Genomic DNA, 14,929 nt, shown 5'->3' with positions numbered 1-14,929 from the left:
GATTCGGGGGAATTGGTGGAATTGGCCTAAAGCTGGCCCTGCTTGCAGCATGTGCCTCCCATGCCCAGCTGAGCCCACGCAGGGGCGCCCGGGGGGGGGGGCAAGTGGGGCAATTTTCTCCGTTCCAACAGGGGGCCCTCCGCCGCGACTGGTGACTGTGTCTATACCCCTACGGGCCCTCCGCCTGGCCAAGAGCAGCTCTGCGTCTCCGGAGCAGCAGCTGTTCGGTTAGACACGTCAGAGTACGTGACTGCGGAGCTCCAGGCACAGCCAGCCCGCTGGGGGGGGGGGGCGGGGAAAGGGACCTGCTCATCTTGGAGGAGACAAGCGTAGACGACTTTCGGTCGGTGGGCTGAGACAGGAAATAATCTTGCAGTGACCCACTTCACCTGAAAGCGCATGGGACTTCCACGTGAGTGTTGTAACCTCTCTGGATCCCTAGGTTTTATAATACTGTGTGGGTGGTGTTTCCGGTTTGCTAGGGTGATTGTTGTGCTGCCTGGTACTGTTTCACGAACTAAGTTGTATCATGTACATGATATAGACCTAGGAAATAGCCCCCGTTGCATAAGGCGGCAGGCTGAGACTTTTATCTCCGCCCTACTCCTGCAGAAGGGGAAACTTGAGGCACGGCTATCCTTAATTCCTTGTTCAAATTAATTTTGGAAAGGAAGGGGACGGGCTGCTCTAATCCAACAGTTCCCTTCCCATCTAACGTTCGTTTTCCCTCCCCTGACTGCGCAAGACCGCTGTAGGGCTGAAAATTTCCATAACTATGGTCCTTCATTAGCCCTGCAACAAGTAAAATAGACGCAGAGTTTTGCGGGGGGGCAGGGGGAGGGTCGCAAAACAGGGTGAATTTAGCAGAGGGTTCAGGGTGTGGAGAACTGGGACTGTTCTTAATGTTGTGCTCTGAACACTGTTGGTGGTGCCTCATGTCCCTAGGCAGTTCTTAATGTATCGAGGTGGTGGGATAGGGATGTGGATTGCTGTAGAGCAAAGGCCATGCATCTAAACTGCCTTGACACTCTGTCTCCTAGCAATGATTGGCCGGGCCTCCTCCTCGTGCAAAGTGCCAGCTGAAGGTTTGGAGAACAAAGGAGATCAGGTACCTCCTGGCCAGGGAAAGGAGCTGAGCAGAAGAGGAGGGGCTGGAGGGGGTGTTAGTCTGGAAGCTGGCTGGGGATGAAGGAGTGAAGTACCAGAATTGAAGGTCTGGCTCGTTCACTGCTCCCAGATGGATCCCGCGGGTCCGGTTCGCTGTATCTAACACAGCTCTGTTTTAGACCCTGTTCCTGTCATCAATAAACTCTGTTTATCTGGGGCAGATACGTTGACTGCAAAGTGGGGGTGCAGACCCGTGGCTCCCAGGATCCCCCGCCTGGGTGGCTCGCTGTGAGGAAGCACACGGAGCAGAGGAGCCTGAAATCTCCAAGGAAGACTCAGGAGGTGAAGCCGTTAGACTTCTTTGCCCTGCAAGTCTGCCAAGGGAGACGAGAGGCCCCCAAAGTCTGACTGGCTTAGTGGGTTAGACAGTTCCGACATCGCCCGGGACTACCGTGACAGGGGATCCACTTGAAATCCCACTGTGCAGCCGACACAGATAGTCTAACTAGCATCTGCTGGAGAGGCCAGGATTGGAAGCAGGTCGGTCCCTGGGAGGTGGGGCACATGCTCTCGCTCCTGGGGTCCTGGGATGACTAGCTGTGTGGGTCATCTAGTTATTCACTGCTGTTACTCACCTTGGGTTTGGAAATGGCTCCACCGAAAAGATCACATATCCCTAGAGAAAAGGGGAAGTGAGAGCAGTGAAAGAGTTTTGTAAGGTGTTAGAGTGCGCTATGCAGCGAAATGAGTAAAACCAGAGTTTGACTGGTTGTCCTCCAGCACCACTCCTACATACATGGAAGGAGGGCACTCCATCCCCACTTGAGGCTATGGTGAGGGCATTAGAGGGGAGGAAGGAGCCACATAGCAGTTCCCTTCCCCGAGCACCCTGCCAGCCCCAAACGTCTGTCCCAAAGCCATGCACGTCCCCTTCTCCCTCCTTCCGCAGAAGCCCACCCCCCCTTGACTGCACCACCGTGCCCCAGCCCAGAGACTGCAACCCAGCACCCCAGCCTCCACTCCAGCCTAGGCAAAGCTCCTTGGTCTGGCTCCAGTCCCTCTCCAAGGTGTTGCAGCGTCTGAGGTGCCTGCCTTCCACACCTTCCTCATTCACACCTCATTCATTCAATAGGGCAATTGATTACAAAGTGGAGGAAAGATTCATCTACTTCTAGCAATGAGACATTTTTCTTTACCTTAATTATACTACCGTTGGGCCCACATTAACATATTACCAAGGTTCAATACAAAGTCATGTAAAAGTTATACAAAAGTGCAAATGCAGAATTTACCTACAACTGCCGATTGATTGCTGTGTCAGTAAATAGTGACTTGATGCTGGTGCAGTACATATAGTGACGGTCTTTGAATGAGTTTATATATCGGGGGGGGAGTGCAGCGGCAAGTCGAGGGGAGCGGGTGGGCAAGTGGCAGTGGACAAAGAGCAAGCAGTGAGCAGCAGGGTTCTAGGCAGGCATAGAGGTTCTGGCAGGGAGGAGAAAGTGAAAGGAGGTGAGTTGTGGGTGGGGACTGACTAGGAGGACGCAGCAAGTCAGTGGAGGACTAGGGCGTGAAGAGGGTGTGATGGTGGGCGGAGTGGGAGGGGGTGGGTCCTATTTACTGCTCTGATCTGGTCACCCTATTTGGCTGCAGGTTTCAGAGTAGCAGCCGGGTTAGTCTGTATCTGCAAAAGAACAGGAGTACTTTGGCACTTTAGAGACTAACAAATTTTATTCAACATAAGCTTTCATGGGCTACAGCCACTTCTTTCGCAGCATAGAATGGAATATTTCTTTTGCCTATGTGTGCTGTTTCTCCCCCCCCCCCCCAAACTCTCTCTCTTTGGCCCACAGCTGTTTGACAGGTGGCGCTGAGGAAGAGGGTCTGTTTCTGCAAGGCGGGCGGGCTGGGGGCAGGGGCAGTGTTCCACAGGGCCGGCGGTGCTAGGGGAATGAGGGGCATAATAAAAAAAAGGCCTAAAACTTCCGGAAGCTTTATAGAGTGATAGTTTGTAAATATCTTTAAAAGCAACTTGCAAAATTAAGTTACAACTTGTGGTCAAAAGACACCTGCAACCAGGCAACATTTTATGCTGACTCCCATGTAGTAAAATAGGTCATGCCCATGGGTACAGCTTATTAAGACCACCTTTGAAACTTATGGTTAAGTCTGGGTTGCTCGAGCTGCTCAAGTGGTACTGACACTAAAGTATTAGGAATGGTGGTGTCAGGATAATTCGATCTCTGATTATATTAATGCTGCAGTATTAAAAATAGAAGTAAAAGTTTAATACTCGTGTTGTTTAGAAGTAGTAGAAAATTGACAGTTTATAGCATCTTTGTTTATACTTAAGGTTATTAAGGGCAGGAATAGAACTTGTAAGGTTAATAGTTAATAAGCAATAATAGCTTTGTATGTACTCATGCCTGTCATCAGTAAAAACTGCCAATGTTAAGGACGTGCTTTTATAATAATAAGTAGCTAATGCATAACATTACCAGTACTTGTGCTTGTTTGCAATATAATTTGTCATTTATATTAATCCTTATTCAATGCTGGTCTTTAATTTTTCTTTTCTTATTCTGTCTGTAATGCATTTATAGCCGTAAGTCATTAAAAGCCTATCTTGAGGAATAATCAGTAGTTTTAATTTCTTTATACAGACACCACTTAACCTCATTACATCTGTGTTGGGTGGTGGGAAGTAGTGATCACTCAGAGCCCCATTTGGGCCCTGATGTATGTCCCCTTCTTCCTATATCTCTGCACAACTGTGTAATGTTCTGAACAATTTGTAAGAAAACGATTTAATAAGAAGCATTATGTAATTGCAAATGTATACATAGCATTAAAGCATTTAATGCTTTCAAATAATGTATTTTGTATGTTTTCAAATTATTAAAATTTTAATTTTTGAATGTATTTGACTGGTTAGTTTTTACATTTCCAAATACATGTTACTAGAATATTGCACCTTTTTTTTATGGAAGGGTCCCCCAAAATTGCTTTGCCCCAGGCCCCCTGAAACCTCTGGGCGGCCCTGAGCCCACGTGCGGCACAGCAGACAAGCAGCACCTGGCAGGGAGTGGGGGTGGTGGAAGGGGAGGTTAAAGATGCAGCAGCGTCTCTCTCACCTGCCTCCGTTGCAGCCCCCAGGCCAGCGGCAGCCTTGGAACACCCTCTGCAGGAAGGTGCCATTCTGGACATGGCAGGAAACTGTCCTTGTGACTATGTACGAGCACCAGTTCCTGAAAGAGACCAACATAGGCTGCATCACACCCTGCTCCTGCCCCTGCTCCCGCACGGGGGGCAGATGCCATTCACTAGCCCTAGTAGCACTGGCTGCTGGGCCAAAATGTATTGGTGTCCAATGGTCATTGGGACCCGCGCAGGGCCCAGCCAGTCACAGAGATCCCAGGCTGGGCCCAGATGCTTAAACTAGCTCCCCTTTGGATGCACCAGCCCTGTCATCTCGGAGCAAATGCCACATCCCCCAGGAACTTGGCTGGTTCTCCAGGGCTCCCCATTCTGACTGTCATGCCAGTGTCTCCATCTCCAGGAGCTGCTCTGTCTCTGAATCAGGTCCAGGCTTCCCTACTCCCCAGCCTGAGTGTGAAAACGCTCCCACCACCGACCATGCAAATTTCCTCTGGCCGGTATTCCCAGTTAAATGCTGGCACCTTAGGAGTGTTTCACACAGCAGCAGAAAGCACTGGGCCTTTTTCCACTCCCGGCCCCTTCACCCATTCAAGGCCCCAACCAAGATCAGAGACCAGTTGTGATAGGCGCTGTACAAAGACATGGTGAAAGACCAGGCCTCCAGTACAGGGACTAGATCAGCAGAGCTCCAGGGCTGTACCTGTGCCAGCACAACTCCGCAGTGCAGACACATCCTACAGGCAATCGGGGGAGGTCCCAGATGACTGGAAAAAGGCTAATGTAGTGCCCATCTTTACAAAAGGGAGGAAGGAGAATCCAGGGAACTACAGACCAGTCAGCCTCACCTCAGTCCCTGGAAAAATCATGGCACAGGTCCACAAGGAATCCATTTTGAATCACTTGGAGGAGAGGAAGGTGATCAGGAACAGTCAACATGGATTCACCAAGGGCAAGTCATGCCTGAGTAACCTGATTGCCAGCTATGATAAGATAAGTGGCTCTGTGGATATGGGGAAAACGGTGGATGTGATATATCTTAACTTTAGCAAAGCTTTTGATACAGTCTCCCACGGTATTCTTGCCAGCAAGTTAAAAAACTCTGAATTGGATGAGTGGACTATAAGGTGGATAGAAAGCTGGCTAGGTTGTCGGCTCAGTGGGTAGTGATCAACAGCTCAATGTCTAGTTGGCAACCAGAATCAAGCGGAGTGCCCCAGGGGTCAGTCCTGGGGCTGGGTTTGTTCAACATCTTCATTAATGAGCTGGTTGATGGGATGGACTGCACCCTCAGAAAGTTCGCAGATGACACTAAACTGAAGGGAGAGGTAGATATGCTGGAGGGAGGGATAGGGTCCAGAGTGATCTAGACAAATTGGAGGATTCGGCCAAAAGAAATCTGATGAGATTCAACAAGGACAAGTGCAGAGTCCTGCACTTAGGACAGAAGAATCCCATGCACTGCTACAGGCTGGGGACCAACTGGCTAAGTATCAGTTCTGCAGAAAAGGACCTGGGGATTACAGTGGGTGAGAAGCTTGATATGAGTCAACGATGTGCCCTTGTTGCCAAGAGGGCCAACGGCATATTAGGCTGCAGTAGTAGGAGCATTGCCAGCAGATCGAGGGAAGTGATTATTCCCCTCTATTTGGCACTGGTGAGGCCACACCTGGAGTATTGTGGCCAGTTTTGGGCCCCCCACTACACAAAGGATGTGGACAAATTGGAGAGAGTCCAGCAGAGGGCAATGAAAAGGATTAGGGAGCTGGGGCAAATGAGTTCTGAGGAAAGGCTGAGGGAACTGGACTTGTTTGGTCTGCAGAAGAGAAGAGTGAAGGGGGATTTGATATCTGCCTTCAACTACCCAAAGGGGGGTTCCATAGAGGATGGAGCTCAGCTGTTCTCAGTGGTGGCAGATGACAGAACAAGGAGCAATGGTCTCAAGTTGCAGTAGGGAGAGGTCTAGATTGGATGTTAGGAAAAACTTTTCTCTAAGAGGGTGGTGAAGCACTGGAATGGGTTACCCAGGGAGGTGGTGGAATCTCCATTGTTAGAGGTTTTTAAGGCCCGGCTTGACAAAGCCCTGGCTAGGATGATTTAGTTGGGGTTGGTCCTGCTTTGAGCAGGGGGTTGGAGTAGATGACCTCCTGAGGTCTCCTCCAACGCTGATATTCTATGATTCTATAGCGACAGAAGGGGAGCAGGAACACCACCTCCCTGAGTGACAGCCATGAGATCAATGGAAGCATTCTTCCATCAATCTAACTGCGTCTATGCTGGGCCTTAAGGCAGCAGTGCTATGGCACTCGGGGTGGCAGACACTCAGCCGTAGCTGTGTCAACCTATATTTTAAATATAGGCCAGGCCAGAGACTGTCCCTGCCCCAAAGAGCTTGCAGTCTAAAGTGGTATGAGCATGGCTAGCTCCCTCTCTACCACCTTCCCCTGCACTGACACAGCCGTATGCATGAACCTGGGATAAGGCAGTTCAGGTTCTGAGGCATGCTCAGTTCTTGGCCTTGTTGTTGAGGCCACCAGCAAGTGGGCAAACAGTCCCAGACTGTGGAACGAACCTCTGCAGGAGCTAAGGTCCATCCTAGACTTCTCTGCCTCCTGCTCCAAGTGCCTAGTGCCAGTATCTCACTGGCCTCCTCTCTCACACACACCAAGCTGGGTGGGCATTTGAACCCAAAATCCAGCTCTGCCAAAACAAGGCATGGCTCTGCACACACAGTCCTCCCGCTGGGAGAGAGAGAACCGCACAGCACAGATGTGAGTTGCCTTACTCTGGATAAGACTGGACGGCACGTGGTGTGACAGTCTGTATCCCTAGGTTCTCCCTTTCTACAGGACTATGATAAATGTGGTACAAAGTATGCTGTCAAGGCTGATTCCCCACTCTGGCACCTCGAGTGCAGAAGAGGGGGCAGGGTGGAAGGATTCTAAAAATTAATACTGGTCACTTCAGGCTGGTATTAAACTGCCAAAGTAACAGCTTCTCTCTGACCTTGGATGAGTAGATGCTCCCACCACCCAAGTGCAACCCCCCCCACACCCCTTTTGAGACCCTAGGAAGGCGTACTTGGGAATCCCTTCCTGTGGGGTACCCTTAGGCCCTTTCATCACCCCCAGGAGAAGAGCTGAGAAAAAAATTAAGGAAATCAGATGTTGCCACCAGCTAATTAAACAACATGTGCACAAACCTCTTAGGGACACAAAAACCCAATCCCGTTCTTGAAAAAAGTAAATTTTGTTAAACCCAAATACATCTGGAACTTAGGCTTTTTGCTAGATCTTAAAAGAAACAATTACAAAAATTAAGCATCAAGATATCTCTCTTGAGGTTCAACTTAAAGGTTACAAGCAAAACAAAAGCATCTGGGGTTAGCACAGAGCATCTGGGGTTAGTCCATAAGCCTTACAAAATAAAAGAAAGAAACCTAATCACATCTTTCTAGACATTCCTCCTCTGCTTACACATCTGGGGTTTCAGATAAGTAGGTTCGAGATATGAATTGATGCTTTTTCATACCTGGTTCTAAAGCTGCTTACAGCATTGCTGCTCTGTGTCTCCACTCTCCGGAAAACAACAATAGACACAAAGGGAAAGTTTTTTCCCAATTTAAAAAAGTTCTAGCGTTCCTATTGGCTCTTTTGGTCAGGTGCCCACTTCTGTTCTTTTACCTGTGGGCTTGTTAACCCTTTACAGCAGTGTTTCCCAAACTTGGGACGCCACTTGTTTAGGGAAAGCCCCTGGCGGGGCAGGCCAGTTTGTTTACCTGCCACGTCCGCAGGTTCAGCCGATTGCGGCTCCCACTGGCCGCAGTTCGCTGCTCCAGGCCAATGGGAGCTGCTGGAAGTGACGTGGGCCAAGGGACATACTAACCACTGCTTCCAGCAGCTCCCATTGGCCTGGAGCAGCAAACCAAACCTGTGGACACGGCAGGTAAACAAACCGGCCCGGCCTGCCAGGGGCTTTCCCTAAACAAGCGGTGTCCCAAGTTTGGGAAACACTGCTTTACAGGTAAAGTAACTAGAGAACAACAACCAAGAGGGATTCCATAGCCAACTGGCTGGCTGAGTGTCCACAAAATGGAGTTATCCTCCCTGTCATTTATCACATATGCTGTGTGAGGTATCACTTGAAAATTCATAATCTACTGGACATTATTGTCCTGGTAAAATATGTGTGGCAACCATGTATGTAAAGTTATAAGATTCTACTGTTTGACCTTACTGAGACATGCTCCAAGTTTAGAAAAGCAGGCATATGACGGGCAACCTCATGGGGGTTAACCAGTCACTTCGGGCACAAGAGGCCTCTCCCTCTCACCTATGCTCCAGGTGGAGAGAGCAGATAAAAGGAAGCTGGCCAGCTCATGTGGGGCTGGCTGAGGGGAGGATGGACGTGTGCTGCTGGCTCCTACCAAAGATCAGTCAACCCCCCAGACAGCTGGGTATCCTGGACTACTGTGGAGAGACACTGACACCAAACTGACAGGGACACCAAACTGCTGCTAGTGGAAGACAGGCCTGCATTGGACTTAAGGGCAGGCAGTGACCCAGAGAATGCACTGGATGCCGATACTTGAATCCTGAACTGGGGGGTTACCAGCTTCACAGGGCCCTGGGTCAGAACCTGGTAGAGTAGGGTGGGCCCGGGTTCCCCCACCCTCCATCCCAGTAATGCCGGAGACCTTGGCCACTGTTTGTTTGGTCTGTCCCCCCCAGGGGGCCAGAACCCTGTTTGTGATTGGTTGCCCCAGCCACGAGGCTCAGGGGCTATAGACTGTTTGTTCCCCCCAAGCAGGGGACTGAATCTGCTGGTTGCTAGTGTGTGCCCCAGCCAAGAGGCTACAACCTGTTCATTTGCTCCACCCTGCCCTAGGGGCTGAAACTCAGGTTTGTCGAAAAGCTGGACTGTTTGTTTGCTCTGCTCTGTCCCTGACTCTGTTTGTCTGGCCCAGATGAGAGTCACAGCTGTGTGACAGGGTGTATCAACCCTGCACTGGGCAAGCAGGGTGCTGCCCCTCCCCTTAATGGACATGCAGAGCCCCTGTGACAAGACACAAACCAGTTCCTCAGAGATAAAAGACTAGTCACCATCTCAGCCAAGTGGCAGAATAATCAAATGGCCCATCACCTAGTTAAGCGGCCATTCTTTGGCAGGAAAACCGGTGTGAGGAAGAAATGTATATGTTTGCAAAGAAACAGCTAAGGGACGCCAGGCAGACTGGGAGGCTCAGGAGCTTGGGAACTGGCTCTGAGACCTTTTGCCCTTGAGTGTTGACTGGGATCAGGCCTTTTTTAAGGCACCTGACAATGATCACTGGATTAGATGGATCACTGCTCTTCTCAGGCATGCAGATTCCTAAAGCAGCAAGATGACCCTCTAGATGCTGTTACCTGTCAGCTCTGTGTTCTTGGGGAACCAGGGGGCAGTATCCAGCCTGTCTGACTCATGAAGGAACCCGCCCCTGGCCCCCAGGCAAACTGATCAGAAGAAAGATTTGGAAAAGCAACGGAAAGGCAGTGGGAGACACACCTAAACCTCTCTGGACAAGGATTAAGGCAACTCCCCTAGCTTCATTTGCATCGAATGCATCAACCTGTGGAACTCCTTGCCAGAGGATGTTGTGAAGGCCAAGACCATAAAAGGGTTCAAAAAAGAACTAGATAAGTTCATGGAGGATAGGTCCATCAATGGCTATTAGCCAGGATGGGCAGGGATGGTGTCCCTAGCCTTTGTTTGCCAGAAGCTAGGAATAAGCGACAGGGGATGGATCATTTGATGGTTACCTGTTCTGTTCATTCCCTCTGGGGCACCTGACACTTGGAAGACAGGATACTGGGCTAGATGGACCCTTGGGTCCAGTAGGGCCATTCGTATGTTCTTATGAAGATGGGCATCTCCATACAGAATGGAGAACAGATTCCAAGGCAAGAACCGCACGGAACTCGGGGACCAGGGAATCAGTGCATGGTGGGGGATCTCTGCCCCAGACATTAATGAACCCGCCTGCACACCCCCAGCTCAGCAGTTATCAGACCAATCCTAGTAATAAATCCTTGATTGGTATCCAAAATAGTGAAGCTGTCTAACTGCATTGTGAGCTCACTTGAAGGAACATCACCCACAGCCAGGAATGAGCAGCTCCCATGGACTAGCTTGAACAAAACAACTTTGGTATCTCCCTTGTTTACCCATAAACAAATCTGGTGTTCTCCCTTGAACCATTGTTATTTCCCTACAAAAACCCTTACCCAGGCTCAAGTGTGTTCTGATGCCTGGATCCAAACTGCGTCAGTTCCACTGGGACTTCATCTTCCCCTGACTGATCATGCCAGGGGCTCTGCCTGTCTCCAGCACTCCAGACCCTCAGCTACCACCATTTGGGACCCCCGACCAGTTCAAGCGTCACAGAGTGCTGAGAACCCAGCTCGCTCTCTGTTTTTTTTCTGCTCTTGGTACAGACTTCTGACGCTGACTTGTGGGATCAGTGACAGTTTTCTAAACCTGACTTCTGTAATCAGCTTTAAGCTAGATTTAATATTGTATCTGTTTGTTTGCTCCCCTGTGGTTATTACCTGGCAATAAATAACTTATATGGTTACGCTGGTTGCTTCCCTCCCTCCCTCTCTCTCTTTTGTGTTCTTGGCTTCCCCATTTGCTCTGCAGCAACACTCCTCGTATCTAAGCTAAAGATCCTTGCAGCGCCCAAAAATCCTGTGGGGTTTGTTCACCAAGTGGGTTGCTACCAAAACACCTGTAATGTGAATGTGGGGATAGGGACATGCTGAACCTGTGGCATAGGAGGGTGGCAGCTTGGAAGTGCTGCTTGACCCAGCCCGCTGAGTCCAGTGATATATAAGGGGTCAGCTTGGGAGTGCTGATTGATTTGGTCCACTCAGATGTGCTCTGTTAATTTGTGTGTTCATGTGATTCTGGGGTGGAGGAATCCAGCCCGGCAGAACCTAGGTCCTGCAGGACAGCTCCAGTGGGAGGGAACTTGCAGCAGGGAGAAATAGAGTTCCACATGAGAACACAAGTGACACAAGCAGAACATTCATAGAAGATAGCCCCCCCCCCGAGAAGAGTAACCCTAATATATGAGTGTACCCCAAAGTAACGGTCAAATCTGGTAACAAATTGGTGGAGAATGCGAGCAGCATATGACGATAATCACGTGATAATTGCTTAGCAGTTGCTGAGGAGTGGGGAAACTGAGGCACAGACCTGCACAAACTGTCTCTTACTTTTTCAGACTAAGCTCCTTTAATGAAGTGCCTCTCTCATCGAATATTTGGTAACGTCCTGTAACTTTTAAGTTAAGAATTGTGCTTACAGTAACTATAGGACCATGCAATAAGGAGTTAAGAGTTGTACCTTAAAAGTAAAGATTTTAGAGCAGTACTGTGAGTGCGTGAAAGGGCTTTTGGTAGGGATCATTAGTGAGATAAGGGAATTAGAGATGGCTGGAAAAAAACCCTTGACTGCTTGCTTGAGGCAGGAGAAAACCAACAGGTTAGAGAGACGGGTAACGAAGAAGGGGAAGTGCCCCTGGGAAAGGAGGTGCTTTAACAGTGATAATCTCCTGATTGAAGCGAGTCTGAGCTTTGAACCCTGTTGCACCACCTGAAAGCCATGGGGTAGTGCAAAGGATGCAGCTGCTGCATGGGCGTTATTTTATGCATGTCTGGACATGGCTGAAATGATAAAGGGGAGGCAGGAACTGGAACTGGAGAAAAAGCAGTTACAACAGCGTTTGAACAAATGTGAGACAGATGGGTGGGAATTTAGAGCAGAAAAGTTTAAAATGGCGACTGTACTTAGAAATATGCACGAGGAGAGAGACAAGGCCAGCAGGAATGCAGAACTGTATAGGAAAGAGTTAACACACACACACAGATATTGTTAGAAGACGCAAGAGCAGCAACTCGCTTCCTGGCAGATGAGACTAAGGGAGCCAAGGCAGCAGCAGGCCGTCGGAAGTATAAGGCAGAGATTAGTAAATTGCGTGTCCAACTTAGCGCCCATAAGGGGGTGGCAGCAGCTGTAAGGTTGAGAGAGGATTGTGATTTGGAGCCCCCCGGGAAAATACAGATACCCCCTAATGCTTGCCCCAAAAACCCCTTCAACCCCGATTGGCTACACGTGCATAATGTTGCCCCTGTTTCCACAAGGGAGGTTAAACACATAGTTGCACAACAGAGCTGGTCATGGACATAGTAAGATATTCTCCTTGTCAAGCCAAGGCTATTGCTGAGAGACTGGGGCCACTGAACCATGACACTGCTGTTGTGTGACTGGCTCATGTTTAGCAAATATACCCCTCTGCTGATGGCATGGACTTAACCTAATTGGCTCAGTTATGTGCCTCTCCTTGTGATGCAAATGCTCTGGGAGCGGACTGCCGCTGGACCCTGGGAATGGATGATAAATGCTCTTAAAACATTACTGCCTGATTCTTCCCTTAAGAAACCGTATATGATGGAAGAGTAGAAACCAGAAGAGGCCGCTGAAGCTCTCCTAATTAGAAAGAAGATGCTGGCAGCTCTCTCTGATTCATTACCCCAGACAGAAGAGAAAGGGATTGTCACTTGCCAGTATCAGGGACCCTAAGCACTTATGCAGGACTAAATTCTCAGACAAAACTGACCATGGGGGCTGTGGACATAGAACACCTCACTGGGAATGACCTGGTGGCAAAAATCAAACAGGCAGGTGACTTGCTGCAAGAGGCGGGCGTCTTAAAAAGACAAATCAGCAAAAAGACTCAGAGCCAGTACATGCTATCACATTTGCGAACAATGGTCCTCACTCTGCCAGTCACCCTCCCAGTTATAATCTCCCTGCCTGCCACAACCCTCGGCAGCGCCAACCCAAGGAGACCCATAGGAGCATGATTAGAATGAAGCTGGTGAAATTAGGGGAGGATATGGAAAAATATGATCGTCAGCCCCTCAGCATCCTAATTAATGCTTTGTCTCAGGTCATGCGGAGAACTGAGTTAATGCAGGGAGCTCCCCTACAACCCACTGTCCCGGTATGGAGTGCGTCCCCCATGCCCACTCCCTGTCAAAACCAGATCCCTGCCCCTCTTCTGAATGGAGGCTCTCGAGGGAGTTGGCTGAGCAGTAGGGGTGCCTGGTTCCCCGCGGGCTGATCGCAAAACTTCAGTGTGACATATGGGGGAGACCCACTGTGAGGGCTACTGTGAGGAACTCAGGGATATTTGCCCAATTGCTAGTGGACACCAGAGCATCAGTAAACATTCAAAGTCCTCAGTGGATCTCTGGAGGGAGACCCACCAATAAACATAAACAGATTATCAAGGAAAGAACTGGGGACACCTGGGTGACTCACAAAATGGCATCAGAAAAATCACTCAGAAGAGGCACATTAGAACAACAGAGCTGATGCCTTAGCCAAAGCTGCTGCTCCTAGTAACCACACTAGAGACACAGACCAGGTAGAACAAACAGAGGCAGTAACTACCCAGGGAAAATTTTAGGCAAAGGAATAGATTCCTTGGATTTAAGTACCCCTCAAGATGGGGATACAGAAATCCAGTCCTTATCCAAGACAGGGAAAGATCCCACAGGAAAATACAGGATTGAGCAGGCTGGAAATGTCTGGTGGGAAGTGGATGCAGATGGACAAAGGCACTGATAGTCCCCAGCCAGGCGCGGGGGGCCTGATTCAGTTTGTGCATGAGCTAGGGCATAGAGGAAAAGCAGGATAATTTAAACAGGGTTAAAGATACAGGGTGGTGGCCAAGCATGAAAGCGGATATAGATCCACGGTGTGATAACTGTCTATAGTGCGCCATGGTTAATGCTGATCGCCAGGTTCAAAAAAATGCATTGAGGCACCAAAGAATAGAGGGTCTCTGGTCCCGGATTCAGACAGATTACACAGGCCCTTTACCCACCACCAGCAGAGGGAGTAAATACTGCTTGGTAATAGTAGATTCCGTCTCCAAAAGGGTGGAAGCTATGCCTACTAAACCCAACCCTGCCTCGGGCACTGCTAAGCAGCTCTTTAACATGGTTTTCTGAAGAATGGGAATTCCCAGAGTCATTGATTCAGATTTTGGCCCCTCTTTATTGTGAATCAGGCCAGGCCCAGTGTTTATCAGGTAGAAATCCTGAATGGAAAAAATGGGAAACTCTGGCAGAAATGGTTTCATTCCTCACAGCTCAAAGAGCGGAAGGGTAAACCACCTGACCCTCAAGGAATAGTATAAGTGTCTTCTCCATCCTGCCAGTCACCCTTCTTGGCTAGCAAGAAGGAACGGCTTGGGGCCATTGGAAAATACTTGTCGGGTGGGCTTGTCAGTGCCTACCCCGATGCTGAGGCAGGAAAAGGCCAGAAAAGACCTCGACTTCTTATGGCCACCCTCATGTAGGTCAATGCTTCATGTTCACCCTGCAGCATGGGTTCCAGACTCTGCCAGTATATACAGGGTGTGATGGGGCAAGGCCAGATGGCTACAGTAAAGTACTGAGGAACAGGTATGTTAGCCCCAGGCTAAACAAATCCCTAGTACCCTGGTAACCAAATGGCAGTTGCTCCAGGTTAATCAAGGCACCTGGGGCCAATTAAGATCTTTCTAGAAGGCAGTGGAGATAGCTACATTGATTAGAACACCTGCAGCCAATCA

General features: G+C 49.4%; 1 protein-coding gene across 4 annotated transcripts in view; it reads right to left on the bottom strand.

Moving 5' to 3' along the window:
• EMID1 (EMI domain containing 1) overlaps positions 1-14,929 on the bottom strand; it is a 106,591-nt gene that overhangs the window by 68,973 nt on the left and 22,689 nt on the right. For all 4 annotated transcript variants that reach the window (XM_032764634.2, XM_032764633.2, XM_032764635.2 and 1 more), the window contains exon 3: positions 4,242-4,355. In XM_032764634.2, the coding sequence (XP_032620525.1) occupies positions 4,242-4,355 (114 nt within the window). The remainder of the gene's footprint in view (positions 1-4,241; positions 4,356-14,929) is intronic.

This window comes from Chelonoidis abingdonii, chromosome 22 (genome assembly GCF_003597395.2).
Source record: "Chelonoidis abingdonii isolate Lonesome George chromosome 22, CheloAbing_2.0, whole genome shotgun sequence".
NCBI classification, from domain to species: domain Eukaryota; kingdom Metazoa; phylum Chordata; order Testudines; family Testudinidae; genus Chelonoidis; species Chelonoidis abingdonii.
Note: the sequence above shows the minus strand (reverse complement) of the source record. Positions and strands in the feature narration are given on the sequence as shown.